The sequence below is a fragment of the Notamacropus eugenii genome, chromosome 2, assembly GCF_028372415.1.
Source record: "Notamacropus eugenii isolate mMacEug1 chromosome 2, mMacEug1.pri_v2, whole genome shotgun sequence".
Lineage (NCBI taxonomy): Eukaryota > Metazoa > Chordata > Mammalia > Diprotodontia > Macropodidae > Notamacropus > Notamacropus eugenii.
The window spans coordinates 332,232,790-332,255,936 of NC_092873.1; the positions used below are offsets into that span (position 1 = coordinate 332,232,790).

The 23,147-nt window shown below is 38.5% G+C and overlaps 1 protein-coding gene across 2 annotated transcripts in view; it reads right to left on the reverse strand.

Annotated features, from left to right (window-relative positions):
• Positions 1-1,078: 1,078 nt before the first annotated feature.
• The window catches only part of LOC140528060 (ATP-binding cassette sub-family A member 9-like), a 129,673-nt gene continuing 107,604 nt past the window's right edge, over positions 1,079-23,147 (reverse strand). Inside the window, exons 32-39 of one of the 2 annotated variants that reach the window (XM_072645527.1) lie at positions 13,318-13,493; positions 12,061-12,136; positions 11,889-11,983; positions 10,953-11,072; positions 10,567-10,707; positions 7,590-7,669; positions 1,626-1,681; positions 1,079-1,488 (exon numbers count right to left, since the gene is read on the reverse strand). In XM_072645527.1, the coding sequence (XP_072501628.1) occupies positions 1,393-1,488; positions 1,626-1,681; positions 7,590-7,669; positions 10,567-10,707; positions 10,953-11,072; positions 11,889-11,983; positions 12,061-12,136; positions 13,318-13,493 (840 nt within the window). In that variant the 3' untranslated portion in view covers positions 1,079-1,392. Of the gene's footprint in view, positions 1,489-1,625; positions 1,682-7,589; positions 7,670-10,566; positions 10,708-10,952; positions 11,073-11,888; positions 11,984-12,060; positions 12,137-13,317; positions 13,494-23,147 lie in introns of those variants that run through there. The other variant, XM_072645528.1, reaches the window with a different exon arrangement.

The following is a 23,147-nucleotide window of genomic DNA, read 5'->3' on the forward strand; positions in this document are numbered from 1 at the left end:
ATGTTTGATCTAATTAGAAATCAAATTACCTAATGTATTGTTTCCTTTTAATTAATTGACCTCATTTGATTAATTGCTTTTAATGTATAAATGTGTGTCTCTCACGATATTTAAGGTCTAGGTCTACGCTGAGAAGGTCTGGTTTGTTGGGAAGTTGGCATGAATTACTTAATAAATCAATATGCTCAAAAGATAGAGTCTTTGCTTCCTCAGTTATTAATCTTTCATCCATATATATATGAGAAATATTGAGAAGTTAGGGATGACAAGATTTAACAACAGATTGGATATGTGAGGTGAGTTTGAGTGAGAAATTAAAGGGGGTAGCCAGGTGGCACAAGGGATATAACACAGCTTTGGTATCAGGAGGACCTAAATTCAATTCTGGCCTCAGGTCCGTGACACTTACTAGCTGTGTAACCTTGACCAAGTCACTTAATCCCTGTTGCCTCACCAAAAAATAAAATAAAATACTTATTGAAACTATGAGTTTGAGTAATAAGGAGAGTTGTAGCACACTCAAATATAATAAAATTCAGAAGAGAGAAAGGTTTGAAGAGAAAGAAAATTACTATTGTTTTGGACATGTTGAATTTGAGATTTCTATAGGACATCCAATTAGAGATTTTTAAGAAACAACTGTTTCTTAATGTAAGACTGGAAGTCAGGAAAGAGACAAGGGCTGGATAAGCAGATCTGAGAATAATTGGCATAGAGAAAAACATTGAACACATGGGAGTTGATAATATCACTAATCATTGGAGTAGAGGGAGAAGAGATAGACTTCTCTATCTAGAAGGAAACTGAGGCAAACAGAGGTTAAGTAACTTGCTGGGGATCTCAGATCATAAGTGTCTGAGGACAGATTTGAATTCAGGTTTTCCTGACTCCAGGCCAGCTCTCCACTTACTGTGCCAGTTAGCTACATCTAGGAGACTCAATTGTCTCTAAAATAAATACATTTCTAAGTTCACATTTATGTTACTTTTTAAAAAGAAATGTCTCATGTATTTAAAACCTATAGAAGATAATGTTGTGGCATATCAGATGCCAAGAAGCATATCTAATAAAAAACCAATTCTATCATATCTATAGTTTATTGATTTCATAGAATGCAGAAAGTATACTTAGAAGGGCATACAAATGCAGAGAAAATCCCTGAACATCTATGTAGCTGAAGCCAATCATGGGCCAGTGCTATTTACTGCTTTCCTCCCAGTCCTCTCATCTTCCTTCACTAATTTAAATGTAATTAGTTACTAAGTAAAAATATATGCTTTGAAAAGATCTGATTAACTTATTTCTGTAACAAAATGTAAGATCAATACAGCAAATTAATGGGGTTACAAATGACTTTACTGAATTTAAAAGGAATTTGGGAGATTTGGCTCTTTAAGGCTCTTCCTGAGGGAGGAGTTTCCATTTTACTGTTGTATCCAGTTCTTCACAATCTCCCAGTTCCTGATCCTTTGACAAATCTAGGAAGACCTGAAAAATAGGGAGGAAGGGAAGGAAGCAGTAAAAGATGGGTAGAGAAAAAAAGAAAGGCAAATTAATCCCTGGACTTCCAAATGAATGGAAAGAGAACACGAAGCATGTTAAACTTGCCTGACAGTATAACATACCTGTTCCAAAGTGGACTGAGAGAGGCTGTATTCCTCCAGGTTGAAGGTACATTTAGCTGCATGAGAATAAATGTTATTTTAGACTATTTGTCACGTATATATCATTCATTATTTAGAAGTCATAGTACAACACAAATGGCAAATAGAAATCATTCAAGCATCTGGTGGCCAATGATTTAGGAGATGAATATTTAGTCAGTTTCCCTGGAAAGTGGAAGCCTAGAGCAAAAAGAGACCTAAACCGCTGCTACCTTAATCAGGGAAACCCTCATGCACCTGGAGAAAGTACCATGTAAAATTGCATACTGAAGACCCCAAGGTTCTAAATCCTGCTTTGGATGAAGGACAGCTTAATTCTGAAAATTCACCACAAGAAGTTGTGCTGAGGAAATAAGCACAACAATTTACCTCCTTTTTTAACGACTTCTCAGTCCTAGTCATCCCAACCTAAAGCAGTGTCACGTACATACTCCCCCCTCCTGAATGTTCACCCTTGTTCTTTTGATCCCTATTTCTCCCCTGTTCAATTCCAGGTGACTCATCAGTCAACTAATACATACCACTGCACCCTTTGGAATACCCCTCTATTGATGAACAACTCTCCTACATCCTTGAGCTTTTCAAACAGTATTTTTTTTCTATCTCTTCATTCAAGAATGCTCAGAAAATAGCCTGTTATACAGAAGCTTATTGTCTGAGGACACCAAGAAACAAGATGCTGTTGGGAAAGGAATTAGAGAATGACTGGAAAGAGGAGGAACATAGCTGGGTAGTTGATAGGTTAGGGAGAGTATTAATTTCTCATTTTAACTAACTAGGTACTATTCTCAGTTGTCTCTACCTACTGAAGAAATACAAATGTTATCAGTGCTCTCTGAATTTAGGTGTACTTGGGCAAAGCTCCTATTTGCTCGTTGTTAGGGCTTCATCTTTTAAAAATATATTTATATAGCACTTACTTTGAGCCAAGCACTATACCAAGCACTTTACAATTCTGTATTATCTCATCCTCACAACAACCTTGTGAGGTAGGTTCTATTACTATTTCTACTTTACAGATGAGGAAATGGAGCAAATAGAGGTTAATTGACTTGCACAAGGTAACACAGCTAGTAAGTGTCTAAGACTGGATTTGAACTTAAGTCTTCCTAAGTCTAAGCACAGCAGTCTATCTACTCTACCAACTTTTTGTTCCAGGTCTCAATTCTGTTAAACTCACTCTATTACTTTTTTCATACACATTTAGAGAATCCACCCCAAATATTGAAATGGACAATTTGTGTCCGACCTGTGGCAGAGCATTCCAAGCTCATGTTGGTCCGATCAGTCATAGTAAGATATGTTGTAACTTGACTTTAACGTAGTGATGTCATTTTGGTCCTCTTTGAGAACAAAGGACAGCAACTAATCAACTTTTTTCCTGAGTTGGTACCTGGTTCATGGTCTCTCTCTATACTTATCTAGATAAATATGATCGCTCTCAATTCTTCTGTATTCTCCACTCTAATAACCATTTCCACCCCACTAAATCCCTATCTAACATATCTACACCTTAGAATTCACCATCCTCTCAGTATACCTCCAAGAATAAGATTTTTTAAAATATTATTCTTCAATCATAGACATTTTATCTTTTTGATTGTTGTACTTCAAATAAATTATTCACATTTATCATAATGTTTGGTTTTTGAACTATTTCCATTCCCCTAATTCATCTACATCATTCTGCTTTTTTTTTTTACTGAGACCAAACCTTGACCATCCCCTCCTCTGCTCCCCATATTTAACGTCTTCTGCAATGGAAACCTTTTGGCCTCTTCCTTTCTGCTTCTGTCAGACAAGCAAACTTCATCCCCTAAGAATCTCTATTGATTTTCTGTACTCCAGTAGCAGAACTAATGAAACTTCTTAGAGAAAACCCTTAGGTATCAGGTTTCAGTGCCGACCCCCCTAAAAAATTACTCTCTCTAAGGTAGACAATCTTGCTCTCCATGAACTTGTCTTTTTTTTAAATTTGATAACTGTATTTTAATATAATTTATTTTCTTTGTAACCCTATGCATTTTCTTTTATGCATCGAAAGACATTCTGGGAAGAGGTCTATAGTCTTCACCAGTCAAAACAGTCCATGATGAAAAAAAAGGTTAAAAACTACTGTTCTAGGATGTCTAGTGATCTAATTACTAAATACAGGGGCCTCTTTCAGGTTCATCATCCTCGAGCTTTCTGCATAATGTGACTCTCTTGGCTAGACACTGGATACATTCTTTCCTCAGAGGCTACTGAGTTAGTACATTCTTCCGGTTCTCAGGCCTTTAATCAATTCTTTCTCTACCTTGGATCCTTAACTTCCTTTCATCAACTTAATGCAAGAAGTCCTCTTGGGGCCTCTTGAGAGCCCCTTCACTTCTCTCTGTCTTTTTTCCCCTCTATAGGAATAAATATCACACACACACACACACACACACACACACATCACCTACTGTGTGCCAAACATGACACTAAGTGCTGCAGACACCAAGAAAGACAAATACATTTAGTGCTCCTGAGGAGATCACAGTCTGATTAAAAAGAAAATTTGGAAACAACTATGTACTAACAAGATTTGTACAGGATAAATTGGAGACAATCTCTGAGGAAATGGACTAGCGTTAAACTAGAATTTTACAGCTGGAACTTAAAGGAATCCCAGGGGGAAGGGAGGAGAAGAGAGAAAGATGAAGAAGAAGAAAATTCCAGAAATGGTGGACAAAATGCCCAGTATGGAGAAAGTGTCATTTTCAGGTCCATGTTACTGAATTGAACAGAGAACATGGAGACAGGGTAACGTGTAAGAAACCTGGAAAAGTACACAGCAACCAGTTTACAAAGGGCTTAAAAAGCCAGAGAGGAAATTTTGTATTTGATTGTGGGGTAACAGGGAATCACTAGAGTTTATTGAATAGGGGTGTGTGTGTGTGTGTGTGTGTGTGTGTGTGTGTGTGTGTGTGTGTGTGTGTGTGTGTGAAAGAGAGAGAGAGACAGAGACAGAGACAGAGAGAGACCTGGTAAATGAGGGAAGGATGGCCTGGAGTTGGGAGAGAGTTGAGGCGGGGACCAACCAGTAAGTTATTATAATAGCGAAGGAGTAAGGTGATGAGGGCTTATACTAGTGTGGCTGCAGTATCATAGGACTGATGGGGGACATTTAAAAGATTTACAACACTTTACGTAAGCTTTCTCCTTTTATCCTCACAATTCTATGTAGTAGGTGCTTTTATGACCTCTGTTTTGCAGATGAAGAAACAGGCTGAAAGATTTTAAGTGACTTGTCCAGGATGAGCAGTCTGTCCAACCTTGTCAGAATTGTTATATATGTCAATATCCAAGATGATGAGTTTTATTTCTGGCTTTCTTCTTGGATATTGTCTTCTGAGAAAATTCTACTTTCTTCTACTGCTCTTCCTATGCTGTATTTACTGTTCTCTCATATCAGCTTTAGTAGATCTATGAATTATTTTCTAACTCCCTCTCTCTTTTCAATTTAAAGCCTTTTTGATCATATTTGCAAGAATTGAGACAATGATTTTTTACTAGTTTTGTTGGTACACTCCATCGCTGGTCAAGACCCTATCATTCTGAGGAGAGGAATCTGGGAAGATGGAGGAGTAGGTCAGAAAATTCCAAGCTCTCGAGATTTTCCCCCACAAAAGAGTTAAAACACACCTTCGGATGAACAAAGTGTGAAGATAAATGAGAATAGGGGCACACAAGGGTCTTCCTGGGTCCATTCAAGAAGAAAAATCCCAGGATGAGCTTGGGTCCCAGTGAGAGTAAACACCTCCAGGCTAGGGTCTGACTTAACAACAAGCCACAAGTCCCTTAAACAATCAGCAAGCCCTGGGGTTATTTGGTTTGAGAAGCTGCTTTGGGCTCATCCAAAAGAACTTTCACCCCATGGATAGTAGGGAGAGTTGGGTGTTTGAGCTGGGGAAGATCAAGGGAACCTCTGCTGATAAGGAATGTCTCCTGCTGCTCAGCCTTATTCAGATTCCACTGTGTCTTTGTAAGCTCTCTGTTCTAGAACTCCATTTTGTTATTATAAGCCATAATCAAGAAAAACACTCCCTCATCTTTGACATTCTAGAGTGATGGAATTTTGAGCTGCAAAAAACCTTAGAGACCATAGAGTTCATTCTTTTGATCTTATAGATGAAGTAGTTGAGCATTAGAGAGGTGGAATGTTTTTGTTTTTTTTTTTAAAGTTCACACAGGTTGCAGCACCAAGATTTGAACAGAGGATCTTGGACTCCAAATGTGGTAGTCTTTCCATTATGCCACACTTTGCCTTAGCCAGGTTGGTTTTTTGTGCTTCTTATATCCTCTCTTTCTTTCCAAGATCAAAATCTTCAAATGAGATACTGTGTTTCCCAAGTATATGTTTCCTGCTCATAATTTCATCATCCTTAGAATTGCATTGCCTTTTTCTTATATGCACCTATGGCAATAGGTTGTTAAGTTTCTTCAGGCTCTCAGCTATATCTTGGGTACAGGAAGAAAGTGTACATCCCAATTATGCATTGTTAGGTCTATATATGTCTGCTGTGCTGCACTGAAGAGTAGTGGGGTGAGAATTATCCAGCACACTCTGGTGAGGGCAGAAGCAGTGGGGCAGAAAGCCTCTGGCTGCAGGGACTTACAGGAGGTTGGAGATTTAGCTTTGTTTCCAAGGTAGAGAGGAGAGTGGAAGATCTGGGCCAAGAGGCACCATTTACCATACCCCAGTGCTAGAGGTGATTACAAAAATTAAGCTTTCACCACAAAAAAAAAAAAAATGTACAAAGGAGAAAGAATCCAACCATAGAAAGTTAAGGAAATAGAGGTGATTGGGGCACATCTTCAGAGGAGGATATTGAACCAAAGAAACCCCCAAAGAGTATTGTCAAATGGTCACCTGCCCAAAAAGGATTTATAGAAGATCTTTAAAAAGGCTTTAGAAATCAAATGAAAGAGATGGAGAAAAAATAAAAATACTCCAAGAAAAATACGAAGGCTATGAAAAGAGAAAGAAAGAAAGAAGAGGAGGAAGGAAGAAAGCAATGTTGAAAAATCATACAAAACTAAACAAAAGAGAGCAAAAGAAGTTCAAAAGGGAGCATCCACAAGGGGACTCCTTGTGAAATTTAGTGTGGAACTACAACATTAAATTTCAAATATACAAAGCAGTGTGTTCATTTTGAGGAGAAAAGACTTTAAAATGTTTTAGGAATTTTGAGTTATTATTGCTAATCACACTGTTTTTTTTTTTTTTTAGTTTTCATCATCTGATGCTAGGGTTGGAAGCTCAATTCCATGTGGACAGTCTCGGGCGGGTAAAGGTGGGAACTTCTAAATCTTAGAGTTCTCACGAGACCCCCCAGGAAACGACTGGGAATCGAGGTGAACCAAGCTATCTCGTGTATTTCCACCTCTTCCCGTGAGAAACGTGATGGGAGAGAGCTCTCCCCGCCCTCGAGATTGTCCCGGATCTGGGCACACTATTGTTATCTAACAGCACGGTATTCAGATGCAAACTATGCTGCTGGAGAGTTTAAGTAGGATCAGGAAAGCCTGAAAGCTCTCTTGGGCAGAGGGGCGCGGAGCGGACAGGCCAACAAGGCTCCGCTTTTCCTCTCTCCTCTCTCCCCTCCCCCTCTCTCCCCGCTTATACTTCTACTTCCAATCTCTTATTGTAAGATCTTTGCCTCCTTGGGAGATTCTTCGCTCCCTCCTAAGGAAGAATTCCCCTGCACTTGTAACTAGACCCTGAAATAAAGCTCAACCCTTGTTCGACTCTGGAACGTCCTTTCTCTCATACGAGCATCCGGTTTGGCCAACCGAAGACCTCGGGAGGTGAGGTAAGAAGACTCGGGTAGCCCTCAGGCCTCTAGGCCTGGCAATCTGCTATGTAGATTGTCATTTTCAAAGCTGCCTTTGAAGTCTTACCTGCTTCTAATTTGGAAAAGGCTTGAGAGAGAGGTTGAACATCTTCCACAGGCAACTTATACACCATCAAAGAGGAATACCTTAGATGGGGGGAAATAAAAGTTTGTTTCTTAGTTTTAGAGTTGCAAATTACCATTTTCTTTCAAATAAACGACATTACTGGAAATAATTTTCCATTTTCAATAAAAAGTTTTGATCTCATATACTAACTGTTGTTCAGTTGTGTCCAACTCTTCATGACCCCATCTGGGGTTTTCTTGGCAAAGACACTGGAATGGTTTGCCATTTCCTTCTCCAGCTCATTTTACAGATGAATAAACTGAGGTAACCTGGTTAAGTGATTGCCAAAGATCACACAGCTAGTAAGTGTCTGAGACCAGACTGAAATTCAAGATGAGTTTTCCTGATGTCAAGCCAGGCACTCTATCCACTGTGTCACCTAATTGTTCATATATTAACTGAAAAGTATAACTCTAAAACAATTCATTAACATTTAGAATTTCATAGACATTGCGTCTCTCTTATCCTTTCTAAGACATTACCTTTCTTCCCAACCTGGAGTTCACCTGCCTAGACTTCTTTAAACCTCTAAGGTGGACACCCTACCTAGAACTCCCTCCCAGTAAGTACCTTGGGAAATTTTCTCATATTCCGAAACTACCACATCCTACTTTCTCCCTGCCTGCAGCCTCCTTTTCCTCCACTCCCCTCACCCATAAAACTCCACAACTTTCTGAAGACAATACAAATGTAATATAACTCCAATCAAGCTACAGTAAGTCTCTGATGGACTACAATACTAAGTTGAAGAACAGTGTAGTAGAAAGAATACTGTAGTCAAGAGAAGTAAGTAGGACCACAATCCCCCACCGAATGGTTGTAAAAGAACTTGAAATGTTGATTGGCAGGGAAGGGGGGATGTATAACAAGAGATCGACCAATGAAACTCAGTCCTCCAACTATGTGCATTTGGTGAGTTGACTTCTGAAAGTGACAAGATATGTAATGAAGAAAGCCAGCTCTCCATTTTGAAACATGAGCTGGTGTGACTATTTCTGGTCAACAGACTACATGGTAAAGAAATGGACTTTTCAGGGCAGCTAGATGGTGTGTTGAATAGAGCACCAGCCCTGGAGTCAGATGGCCCTTGATCAAATCCAGCCTCAGACACTTGACACTTATTAGCTGTGTGAACTTGGACAAGTCACTTAAACCCAACTGGGTTACCTTCCCCCCTTCCAAAAAAGAAAAAAGAAATGAACTTTTGGTTGACTTCTGAACCAAAACTGAGTATACTTTCAAAAGGCACCAACTGGATCTTTGTATCTCTCTTTCTCTGTCTCTCTCTTCTGAAATCATAAGGGCAAAGAAACAAAGATGAGTCTAAGCCTCCTGGTGAGAGATAGAACTAGTTAACTTCAGTGGCCTACTGTACCCACCCAAGTCTACGTGAAACCATGAGTACAGGATTCTACCGTCCTTTGTGTCTCTAATATCCCTAGTCTTTCCTGCCTTAGGTGAAAGAGTATTAGAAATAGAGTGAACTGAGTTGAGACCCTATGAGCTTTGAAAGGTTGGAAGAATGAACTACCAGAAGTCTACTGAGAGGAGTAATGCCAGAAGTTTAGGGCAGTTGAGCCAGGGAAGGAGATAAGTACAGAATGCCTCAGCTGGCCTAATATTAGAGCAAAGGTAGAGGTGAATAGCTCGTTTATGCCACATTTGGAAGTAAGTTTGGTGAGGGCAAATGCTTTATAGTAAATCCCTTAAATGTCCCTACTGTCTTCAGGGATTGGGGTAGAATAGAAGAAAAGAAGTACCTAAGTGGTGGGGTAAATGTCTGTCTTCTGTTCTCACTGCTCGTTTAGAGTAAATATCTTTATGTAAAAGTGTATTGATATTATTTGGTTAAATGACGTTGAGGCACTAATCTTCAGAAATTGCTGTTAATAAGGTACACAGCAAAGAATGGAGGATTTGAGCCAATGACATTAGCCAGACATCCCAAACCACTTTGGGTTACTCCCTAGAACCTTGAAGTGGAGATATGTTCAGGGACCAAACTCATCAGTGAAAATGAGAATTGCAACACAGACACAAAGCTTCTATGGACTATATTTGTTTATTTTTCATCTACGTTCAGTCTTTAGATGTTAGGTTAACTACACAGTGGTGGGGAAACTGTGGTCTTGAGGTCACATGTGGCCCTCTAGGTCCTCAAGTACGCCCCTTTGACTGAATCCAAACTTCACAGAACAAATTCCCTTAATAAAAGGATTTACTCTATAAAACTTGGACTCAGTCAAAAGGCGCATGCAAGAACCTAGAATGCCACACATGGCCTCAAGGCTGCAGACTCCTTACCTGGCAGTAATTCAAAATGGATTGTTCAAGTAATGAAATTGTCTTAGTTTATTTACTTTTTAAATTGTATTTGACCATTTCATCTTTTCCTCACTGTCAATCAATCAGTAATCATTTATGTGCCTGCTATATGTCAAGCATTAACTAAGTGTTAGAGATATGAAAAAGAGGTAAAGGGCAGTCTTTGTCCCTAAGGAACGTACAATCTAGATTCCTTCAGTCAATAAACAATCTATTATTAAGTAATGAACCATGTGAAAGGCACTATTCTAAGAGCTGGGAATACAGATATAAAACAGAATTGCCCTCAAGGAACTTCTATTCTACTTCTCCATTTTCTGAGTGTTAAAAGTCACTAATGGTATGGTTTCCTTAGTAGCTAGTCTTCTCAAAGAGAAGCTTTATCTGTAACTTTTGCCCTCAATAGTCCTATAATCACCTTTTAGAAACAGCAATTTATTCTTTTCTTTATTCCCAGGGGAACTAAATATTCCAGGTCCTGTTATCTATATCTTCCTCAGGAATCAAACTGCACTAAAATTTATAGTAAAGCAAGAAACCCTAAAGTCATGGTAAAGTTAACTTTTGCCACCACAGGAAAAAGTTTCCTTACCTTTCTTGCCGAGCTGCTCTTGGGAAAAGCTTCAGAATCTCAATATGTAGGGACGTTATTTGCTCAGGTGCCTTCACTTTTATTTCTAGTAAATAATCCTTGCCAAATTTGCTTTTCAGATGTTGAACAGAACCAATACAACTAGGATCCAAAAAACAGGGACATAAAGGAGAGAGAGAAGTTGAAAATGGCAACTTAACCTATTGCTGTAGATTGTTATTATTCTTTGGCCTCTGAATGGTGAGTGTTGAGAGTAAGCAAAGAAGGGAAGCAAGGCCTCATTATTAAATCAGACCAGCAGACCCAACAGCTCATGATATTGAGTAGGGTAGCAGAAGACCCGCTCCACAAGAAATGCTCTTTTCCCTGCAGTGTTTAGTCTTTACCGTAGTTGTCCTGACACAATGATGGCCACCCGATCACACACAGCTTCAGCCTCTGCCATGTAATGTGTTGCCAGGATAGCACCATTCTCTTTGTTCTTAACAGTTGCTCGAATAGTTTGCCTGGAATGAAGCCAAGAAAATGCTTGTAATTACTGGAAGCACGCTAATGTTTCTGTAAAACTGGACAGAAGAGAAATGAGTTTGTCTGGGGAATTCAGAACAGATAAAAGGAGAAATGTTTCTGTAAAGGAAAATGGCAGAGTAGCAAGGGACTAAGCAACTTGTGTTTCCCATCTCTAACTAGAAGCAGGAATTGAAGGAAAGAAAATGATGAGTGAAGAATTCTGAGATCAGACATAATTTGGGATTTGAAGAGACAAACATTGAATTAATCAACAAATAATAAAGATTAAAATAAACTCATAAGACAAAAGACCTGTGGAATATAATAAAATCCTTGAAGGATTTACTGGAACTTTAGGTGGTTTCTTTAACCTCAGGATGTTGTTGTATTTGTCTTTGTTTTTGAAGAGGACCATGACATCAGACATTACTTGCAGTTGACTTTGAGTAAGGGAAAACAGTGCAAGGTCACTGCCTCACTTTCTTCTCCAGAGCCATCTGGGTCCAGATACTCATCAGAACAACTGGAGGTGGCCCAGGAGCAATGGGAGACCCTGGCCCTTTTAGGCTAAGGACTTTTCTGGTTCTTACTCTGAGTGAGGTAATGCCCATTCAATGAATAGGCCTCTTTAAGAAGTTAGGAAATGACAAGGAATCTTTTGTTGCTAAATATTGATTTTCCTAGAGTTGATCACTTTGAGTGAATGAGGAAATAGGACTTTCAAGGCTTAATTATAATAGAACAAATTAAAAGATTAAAATTCAATCAGATCTCTTATTGCTAGGTCTGAGGCTTATTCTAATTCTTCTTACCATATTTGCTGCTGCCCTTCTGGGTCCATTCCAGTTGATGGTTCATCCAGAAGCACTATGGAAGGATTTCCCAGAATACTCAGTGCAAAACACAGCTGAAATGAAGACAATCACTGTTTGTGATTAGCCTTACCATGGTGGTGCTTAAAAGAACATCAAGCACAATACATACCTTTTGGTTTATGCCTGGTGACAATTGATTGACTGGAAATTTCATGTGTTCCTGAAGTGTGAGAGCATCTGCTAATCTGATAGAAAATACACTGAATGTGTTATCAAGCTCTCTGCCATTGGTGGATATTGGGAAAAGGTACTCACAAAAGAGAGTATAGTTATCCCTTCCACATCACAGGGGTTAGTGGCACAGAGGCCCCCATAATCCAGAAACTCCATATAGAAATTTTGGTCTTCCCTTCATCCCAGAAAAGAAATCTGAATTATTATGGTATTAAAAGATAAAATACATTAATATTATACATATATTTTATGTACTTCTGAGTTTTTAAACTTTTTCTGTGTCATCTGTCTGCAATTTCCACAAAACACCCCTCAAATTTCCATTCAATTTCTTATGTCTACCCATGATATATTGAAACTGAGACAGGGAAAGTTGTGATGTGGGAGGAATAACTGTAACTAGAATTGTCGGTCATGATCATTCTGAAAATCCCAGTTCTGGAATATCAGAAAATAGGTTCATTTGGGCACAAGAGAGTTCCTGTCCCTCCTAGAAACCTTCAATAACAGGCCAAATTTGGCCTAGCTGTGTGCTTTAGAATGACCCTTCAGTTAAGGATGATTTTTACATTTTTTAAATAAAGTTTTATTGTATTTAAAAATGTAAAAATCATTCTTAGCTCATGGGTAGACAAATCAGATATGGCCCTCAGACTGTACTTTGTTGATCTTTGGAAAAGGTTTTTGGCTTTGAAATTTGTTACTTACATGGTTTTCTATTATTTAATTTTGATTTGCTTTGTTTGTCAATTTCATATACACATATTAATTTCTTATTAAGCTGTATTATGCAAATGATCGCTGAATTGAGACACAGGAAAGTAGATAACTATCCAGAAGTGGGCTGAGAAGTGTTAAATTGGCTCTCTGGGGGAGAAAATATACTAACCGACAAACTTTGCATCTTTACCATTTTCTTCATCACTCTCAAGTCTATACAATCAACAAAACAATAAACCAAGGCTTGATTTGTATCATTTGCTCACGTCTAAGGTATAAATACTCATGTTGAAAATTTAACAACCAGCTTTTTAGATGGCTCCAGTACACCTTTGGTTCTATCCCAGCTCCAGCACTAATGATCCATGATTTGTGGGGAATATCATTAGAAATTTCCATACCTGATTGTATACAAAAGAATAACCATACTTTTTCCTAGAGAGAACTGGTATGGGTTCTCTCTGTTCCATACCGTGAAATTGTAACTGCGGCATCTTTTTTATCCATTCCTTTCACTGCTGCATACAGTTCCAAATGTTCTCTCACTGTAATGTTTTTCCACAGTGAGTTTTCTTGAGCACAGTAGCCAAGAAATTGGAGCATGTCATCTTCTTGATTCATGGAGGTACCCCTTTGTTTTAGCACCACCTATACAACAGAGTCCTTTTTCAGATCATCCATGCAGAATACATAAACACACATTTCAACAATAAATTCTGTATGATCCACATTTCAATAGAGTTAAGAATAAATCTCTAATAATTTAGCTATGATGAAAGAGTGAGAGAATAATTGCTTGAATACTACTGTATGTAAAGGCAGAGAAAGTATCTACAGGAAAATGCCTCTTCTCATAGTATCCCTCACTTCACCATGATGGATGTCCCTTAGATTTCTTGAAAGCAAGAGAAGGGAAAAGGAATAAGCATTTATATAGTACCTACTATATGCCAGGCACTGTGCTAAGTACTTTTTAAAACAAGTATTATCTCATTTGATCCGCTAACCTAGGTGCTTTCCTGAAGCACAGACCTCCATGATTCTCTCATTTAGTGACTGATTTCATGGTTCTTGATCTTATTATCTCCTGCCTTAGTTACCTCAACTTTCTCTGTCTTGTTTCCAAATAGTTAGAATCTGATCTTCTTAACACTTACTCTTAATATCTTTGGACAGCCCACCACCACCCACCCCCCAGAAAAAAAAATCACTGATATGTTCTGCTTCTTCAGGAATTATTATTTTCAATCCTGGATACTCAATAAACAGACCTTTCTTCATGGTACTCATAGCCACTCTTCCTGCTTTTTTTCCCTCAGACTGACTTTCCTAGTCACCAGCTGAGGCCTGGTTCTGACATCTGGGGGTATATGTCCAGAAGACTGGCCATTGTTATAATGCGTGCATTTGCAAAAAAGTTGGAGATAGAGAAAAAGATCTTCCTCTGCTTCATAAGACAACATTACCCTCAACACCAAACAGTTAATGAACCCACTATTTGTAGAAGCTGGGTATGATAGGAAATGGATTTATAAAAAGGCATAAAGCATTGTCTCTGCTCTTGAAGTGCGCACAATAAAATCAGGAAGTTAGAACACGAAGATAAATAGCACTACAAGATAATACATGCTAAGTCCCAAACGAGTGGAATGGACCATGAATATTATATTGACCTGAATATAAGCTATACTTGTCCCCATTCTCTGGATTATATAAAACCTAAATGTGGGCCATAATTAATGCTCTTTTTTAGGTAATATTTGTATATGTATGGCAGCTAGGTGGTGCAATGGATAGAGTGCAGGGCCTGAAGTCAGGAAGACTCATGTTCCTGAATTCAAATCTGACCTCAGACACTTATTAGCTGTGTGACCCTGGGTAAGTACTTTAATCCTGTTTATTTCAGTTCCTTATCTATAAAATGAGTTGGAGAAGGAAATGACAAACTACTCCAGGATCTTTGCAAGAAAACCCCAAATGGGGTCACTCACAAGGAATCGGACTCAACAACAACAAACATACATATGTATACACATGTGTGTATACACATATAGTATATATAACATGTGTATGTATATGCACATATATGTACATACACATGTGTGTGTGTGTATATATATATATATATATATACTTATGTATGTTGCTAGAAAAAAGGACTGGTTTATATATTATATAATATTATACACACATGTGTATGTCTATGGTATTATCAAGGAAGTATGGATGTTAAAGGATGAAATTTGCTGGTCAGGACAGAAATCATCCAGTGGTTCTATCCCTAACTCCCTAGAAGAGTTCCACTGATTTTGTGGTCAATAAGGCCTGAACTTTTACAAGCTAGCCTCTACCATTCTGATGGATGCTGAGGCATATGTGAGGGGAAGCTCAGAAATAGGTGTGATGGCAGTGACGTGAACGCACAGGAATCAGAGTGACATGTGCAGCGATAGCTGCCATATCCAAAAGCAATGCTGGGGACTTGGACAGAAGCTATGGAGTAGGCAGCACCAGTCACAAACTCCACAGTGTTGGAATCTAGAAATGGAACCACGTAGATAAATCAAATAGGGGATAGATACAACAAGGGGAAAACTGTGTCAATGAAACTTTCCTTGTTTTACACAGGAAGTCAGCAAGTCATGCAATTTTCCTTCTCTGCTTTCCCTTTCCCCAACCCCTAAGAAAGCATATGCCTATTTTCCAAATATCCATTTCATAAGATTATGTTTGTCTTTCTCTTTAAGCTGTATTTTAAGTATGAAAAATGTGGTTAATCACTATAGTACTGATCAGTGTGTATCCTTGCTCCTTGAAGCAGAGAGAGGTCATGGGGGAGTCCCCAAGAGGGAAATTTACAACTGTAGCATTTTACTACAGTAAATTTTCTCTAGCTGGGTGCTTGAACTATACTAATAAAATAATTCATTTTTATAACTTCCTCCAACAGTCAGAGAAACTTGGACCTGGATCTTTCTAGGCAAATGAATAAGAATTTGATCAGCCAACTGGAATTGGGAAGCATTTTGTACTATCTTAACCATTTCCTTTTACAATATTTCCTGTAGCTCAGTTTGAAAGGAAAATAATCCTCCTAAAAGAGAGGAGCAAAGCCACTCACACAACCATAAGGACAAGTTAAGTCACAGCTCTGCTTATCCAGAATAATATAGAATTATCCCATCTCATCTCCATGTCTATGTGTATGTGTGTGTGTGTGTGTGTGTGTGTGTGCGCATGTGTGTATGTGTATGATAGCAACATTATATAAAAACAAAGACACAAAGATGGCGGAGTAGAAAAACACACATACGCTAGCTCCGAACCCAAAGCCCATAAAATATCTGTAAAAAAGAACTCCCAACAAATTCTGGAGCAGCAGAAGCCACAGAACAACGGAGCAGACAAGATTTCTGTTCCAGAGAGCCCTGAAAACCTCTCGCAAAAAGTCATTCACGCTGTGGACCCAGAGTCAAGCCCAGCCCTGCCTTGGCCACACGGCACCGAGAAGAGCAGATCCGAGCAGGCTTCAGGGATGGAATCTCCAGCGACCGCGCGGGTCCCTCCACCCATGGGCCCTAAAGGTTGGTGAGAGGGTCTTCTCAGCTTGCCGAGAGGGGAGTGGGGTGCCCCCATAATTCAGGCCACCTCGGGAGGCAGCAGCAGAGGCGGGAACAGACAGGGGCTCCCCAAGCAGGCAGGAACCTGGATCCATTGTTGAAGGTCTCTGCATAAATGCCCTGAGGGAACCAAGTCCCCTGAGGTGGCCCTGACCTGATCTGAGCACCTGAACTTAATCTCATACTGAATAGCAGCCCTGCCCCCGCCCAAAGCCCTGAGGCTGGGAAGCAGCATTTGAATCTCAGACTCCAAGCACTGGCTGGGAGGATCTGGAGGCAAAGTGGGTGTGGAGAGAATATTCAGAAGTCAAGTCACTGGCTGGGAAAATGCCCAGAAAAGGGAAAAAAAAATAAGACTATAGAAGGTTACTTTCTTGGTGAACAGGTATTTCTTCCCTTCCTTTTTGATGAGGAAGAACAATGCTTACCATCAGGGAAAGACACAGAAGTCAAGGCTTCTGTGTCCCAGCCCACACAATGGGCTCAGGCCATGGAAAAGCTCAAAAAGGATTTTGAAAATCAAGTTAGAGAGGCGGAGGAAAAACTGGGAAGAGAAATGAGAGACATGGAAGTAAAGCATGAAAAGCAGGTCAACATCCTGCTAAAGGAGACCTAAAAAAATGCTGAAGAAAATAACACCTTGAAAAATAGGCTAACTCAATTGGCAAAAGAGGTTCAAAAAGCCAATGAGGAGAAGAATGCTTTCAAAAGCAGAATTAGCCAAATGGAAAAGGAGATTCAAAAGCTCACTGAAGAAAATAGTTCTTTCAAAATGAGAATGGAACAGATGGAGGCCAATGACTTTGTGAGAAACCAAGAAATCACAAAACAAAACCAAAAGAATGAAAAAATGGAAGATAATGTGAAATATCTCATTAGAAAAACAACTGACCTTGAAAATAGATCCAGGAGAGACAATTTAAAAATTATGGGACTACCTGAAAGCCATGATCAAAAAAAGAGCCTAGACATCATCTTTCATGAAATTATCAAGGAAAACTGCCCTGAGATTCTAGAACCAGAGGGCAAAGTAAGTATTCAAGGAATCCACCAATCACTGCCTGAAAGAGATCCAAAAAGAGAAACTCTTAGGAGCATTGTGGCCAAATTCCAGAGTTCCCAGGTCAAGGAGGAAATATTGCAAGCAGCTAGAAAGAAACAATTCAAGTATTGTGGAAATACAATCAGGATAACACAAGATCTAGCAGCTTCTACATTAAGGGATTGAAGAGCATGGAATAGGATATTCCAGAAGTCAAAGGAAGTAGGACTAAAACCAAGAATCACCTACCCAGCAAAACTGAGTATAATACTTCAGGGGAAAAAATGGTCTTTCAGTGAAATTGGGGACTTTCAAGCATTCTTGATGAAAAGATCAGAGCTGAAAAGAAAATTTGACCTTCAAACACAAGAATGAAGAGAAGCATGAAAAGGTAAACAGCAAAGAGAAGTCATAAAGGACTTACTAAAGTTGAACTGTTTACATTCCTACATGGAAAGACAATATTTGTAACTCTTGAAACTTTTCAGTATCTGGGTAGTGGGTGGGATTACACACACACACATACACACACATGCACACGCACATGCACACACACAGAGAGACAGAGAACACAGAGTGAATTGAATGGGATGGGATCATATCTTACAAAAATGAAATCAAGCAGTGAGAGAGAAATATATTGGGAGGAGGAAGGGAGAAATGGAATGGGGCAAATTCTCTCTCATAAAAGAGGCAAGCAAAAGACTTATTAGTGGAGGGAAAAAGAGGGTAGGTGAGACAAAAACATGGAGTTTACTCTCATCACATTCCACTAAAGGAAGGAATAAAATGCACACTCATTTTAGTATGAAAACCTATCTTACAATACAGGAAAGTGGGGGATAAGGGGATAAGCAGGGCGGGGGGGATGATGGAAAGGAGGGCAATGGGAGGAGGGAGCAATTTGAAGTCAGCACTCTTGGAGAGGGACAGGATCAAAAGAGAGAATAGAACTAATGGGGGACAGGATAGGATGAAGGGAAATATAGTTAGTCTTATACAACATGACTATTATGAAAGTCATTTGCAAAACTACACAGATATGGCCTATATTGAATTGCTTGCCTTCCAAAGGGAAGGGGAGGGGAGGGACGGAGGAAGAGAAGTTGGAACTCAAAGTTTTAGGAACAACTGTCGAGTACTGTTCTTGCTACTAGGAAATAAGAAACACAGGTAAAGGGGTATAGAAAGTTATTTGGCCCTACAGGACAAAAGAGAAGATGGAGACAAGGGCAGAGAGGGATGACAGAAGAGAGCAGATTGGTGATAGGGGCAATTAGAATGCTCGGTGTTTTGGGGTGGGGGAAGGGGACAAAAGGGGAGAAAATTTAAAACCCTAAATTTTGTGAAAATGAATGTTAAAAGTTAAAAAAATTAATTAATTAATTTAAAAAATAGGAAAAAAAATAAAAAAAACAGACACGCCCTTATCCTTTGCTTGTCACAATGATTCTCTTTCTTCAGTATTTAGATGAAGTTTATGAATGTCTTCTGTTCTTTGACTCCCCAAGCTCAGAGTTCTTCTTCATTTTTTTTTTCTGTAACACTTGTCTGGATTTCTCCTGTGGCCCCATCATGTTCAACCTTATGTTATTCTAGTCTTTATATGTGTTGTACCTCCTTTTTGAGGATATGGAATTTGTCTTTTTCTTCTTTATAACTCTAGCAAATGGAACATTGTCTGGTATTGAGTAGGGACTTAATAAATGTTTATTTAATTGCATGGTGATCTCATATGTTCTCATGGCTTTAACTATCATCTCTGTCTTTCCGACCTGATTTCTGCTGAAATGTACTTGGAATATCCTACTTGTTATATTTGCCTCATTTTCTGTCTATCTAAAATCACACTAATTATCTTTTACTTAAAGTCAGCTCCCCTCAGTTACTTTGTCATTTCTATCAGTGATACTCTCATTTCTCCCAGGTACCCATAATCAAGATGTTGGAGGTAAACTTGATGTTTTTACTCTTTCACCATAATCTCCCAACCTTCCCTACATTTGGTCAGTCACTGGTCATTTTGATTCCTTCTTTGTAACTTCACAAAGAGCCCATTTTCTTTTTTCTGTTTACTAATGGCCAGTCCTGACCCTTATTACCTCTAAACTTTGACTATCACAATAGTTTATCAATTGGTTTCCCTGCCTTCAATCGCTTCCTCTTTCTAATCAAATCTATATATTGCCAAATAATATTTCTGAAATGTAATCTTGCATTTCCTTCACCATGGGCAAAACTCATCAGTGGTCCTCTATCTTCTACTAAATGAAATCTAACGGTGTTAGTCAGGTGACATTCAAAGCCTTCTTCAATCTGGTCCTTGCCAATTCTACAGTACTATCTTTTCCTGCTTCTTACTCAAATGCTGTCTTGCAACCAGACTAATCTAATACTCTATTTCCACATAGGCTCCCTTTTTAAAATATATTTTCTCCCTCCTTATTCCTTCCTATTTTTCCAAATCTTACCCAGTCTCCACTTAAGTCCCACATATTTTCTAAAAGTGTGGGACTCACCACCAGCTGAGTCCTCTGTGACTAGTCTCTTTACAACCCTTGTAGGAAGATATTGTTATGTAAAAGAACAGCCCTCTCAGTAGTGGTTAAACCTATATGGAGTCAGATTAAGTGGCAAAGTAGATAAAATGTTGGATTTGGAGTCAAGAAAACCTGAGTTTAAATCTGGTTTAAGGCACTTTCTAGCTATGTGACACTGGATAAGTCACTTAACATCTATCTGCCTCAGTTTCATCAACTGTAAAAAGGGAATAATAAAAGTGCCTACTTCACAGATCTGCTGTGAGGATCAAATAAGATATTTAAAAAGTACTTAACCACATAGTAGGCACTTAATAAATGCTTCTTCCTTTTCCCAAATCTCTAGTCTTTTAAAGCAGAAAGGAATTTTTAGACAGAAAGGAATTAGCAGGACATTTTAAGTGAGATGAGAATAATACAAGCAACTATGCTTGTATTATGGCATGTTGGGAAACAGATTGATTTGATTGCAATCAAAAAATTGTGTCATGGAAGGAAAGGGTAGAGCTATAGTAAACAAAGGCCAGCTAAGTGGTGTAGTAGATGGAGTGCTGGGCCTGGAGACAGGAACACTCCTCTTTTGAGTTCAAAATGGATCTCAGGCACTTACTAGCTGTGTGGCCCTGAGCAATTCACTTCACCGTTTGTCTCTGTTTCTTCATGTGTAAAATGATTTGGAGAAGGAAATGACAAAACCTTTTTTTTGAAGAAAACCCTAAATGGGATCAGAAAGAGTCAGGCATGACCGAAACACCTGAACAACAACAAAAATAAAGAATAGATTAAGGAGCATCTTGACTGGCAGATTAAGACCTTTAAATGTCATTCTGTAGGAGACAGAGTTCCACCAATGGTCTTTACGCACGGAAAGTAAAATGGTTAAAGCAGTATTTTAAGATGAACACTTGACCATAGTGTATAGGCTGGATTCAAAGGGAGAAGAAATGATGAGTATAGTAAATAAATAAGAAACTATCGAGATAGCCAGAAACCTAGACTAGCCACATGGAATTGATATAGAGGATGCATTCCATAGATATTTCTAAATTCAAATCAAACTGACTAGGTGACTAACTGACTAGGTGACTAGGGGTGCAATGGAGAGGAGTCAAGGATAACTACAAGATTTTGAACCTGGGAAACTAGAAGAGTGATACTATAGAAAGGAGGAAGTTATGAAAAGGAGTTAGTTGTAGGAGAGATCCAGTTAAAAAACAAAAATGGTGGCTTAGATGATCACTTAGCAATCAGATGGAAGCAGATGAAATATTGAGGAAAACTGAGAAGGTAGAGAAAATCAGACAAATTACAGGCTAACAAGGAAAGCAATGCCATAAAACCCAAGAGAAGCCAGGGTCCAGGAGAATCAAGAGGACAAGATAGTATTGAATGCTTCAGAAAAGTCAAGTAGGATAAGGACTTATAAAAGGATTAAGTAATGAAGAAATCATGGTGTGTTTTGAGAGTGCACTTTCAATAGAATGAATTTACAGAAGGAAGTTTTAATTACTTTTTTATTTGCTGTAGATTCTTTTGAAAGTCTGAGGAAATCTTTGGACTCCTTTCATAGGATAATGCTTTTAAAAGCATAAAATAAAATGGAATATTATAAAAGAAACCAATTTTTATTATAACATAAATTGTCTATACCAATAACATCTACATATTTTAAGTTCACAGATCTCAGATTAAGAATTTATTTTAAAGTGAGATTATGGGGGGGGGTTAAAATTAATTGGGTGGTAAGCAAGTGAATTTCAGCAAGTATCAACTATTTTTTTTTGAAGTTTAGCAATGAAAAGGAAAAGACATATAAGAAGTATTGTTTGGGGTGGATATCAGTATCTGGGTATAATTAGAGTTATGATAGAAATAACAATTAGATGAAAGAGAAAAGGGAAATTGAAAGAAGCGATTGTGTAGGCTTCCAAAAGAGAATAGAGGGAATGATATAAAAGACATAAGTGCAAAGACAAGCAGGCTTTGATGAGCACAAAGGCTGTCTCACTCTCTACGATTGAAGTGAAAAAAGGAAGACAGGGTCAGTGAGAATGTGAAGGTGTGCACTGGGCTAGAAAAGGGTGATCTTATGGTGGATGATCTTGAACTTCCCAGTCAATCAAGTAGGAGACTAGGTCATCTGCTGAAAGTATAGCGATTCAGGCTAGAGGGAAGAGAAGTGTTGGATTTAATGGGGGTATAATGTGTGACATATTAGATTATGTCTACTTTCTGCCACACTACTTTCCAATTTTCCCCATAGATCTAGAGTTCTTAACCTGATGTTTATAAACCCCCAAGGAGTCCCTGGAGAAATTTCAGGGTCTGGATACAAAAAAGTACATTTTGTTTTCACTAGACTTTAACTGCAACTTAACATTTCCTTTAACACATCCTTCTTATAGGTGAGGAATGATAGTAGTATTAGCTTTCACCAGACTGCCAAAGAGGTTCCTGACATTAAAAAAAGGATAAGAAGCTTTGGCTTGAGAATTTCATTTGAAAACTATCATTTTTATGAGAATTTAAATGAGGAAACACACATTCCAGTTTCCCTTCCCCCTCCCTACTTACATAACCATAATATGAACCATCTCATGTCCAAAAAGATGGAGTCCAGCTGTTGAAACCAGCTTAATCTAAGTGACCCTTAAGCAACTTTTAAGTTCATGACTTTGTTTCAGTAATAAGTGTCTATGTTTTTTTCCTTTTCAGAATGTCTCAATTTAGACAGTCTGCACCTAAAAATGTTTTCTACTCTTTCATATGTTATTTTATTTTTATCAGCTGATGAATATAAGACACATCAGTTCTTTAAGGGTTAGGGACAGCAATTTTTCCCCAGGTTGGCCAGGTTGATTTTATTGTTTAACAAAAGTTTGGGGTATGATTTTTATTTCTTAATAGTATTAGTTTGGAAAGTCATCTACTCCTTTACTATACATTATGTTTTAACATGCAAAGTCATTTAGTCAGTATGCATTTACTGAGCATCTATTGTGTGCCAGGCACTGTGCTAAGCACTAAGGGTACAAAGAATGGCAAAACACAATTCCTGCTTTCAAGAGGCTCACATTCTAATGGGAAAGACATGAAAACA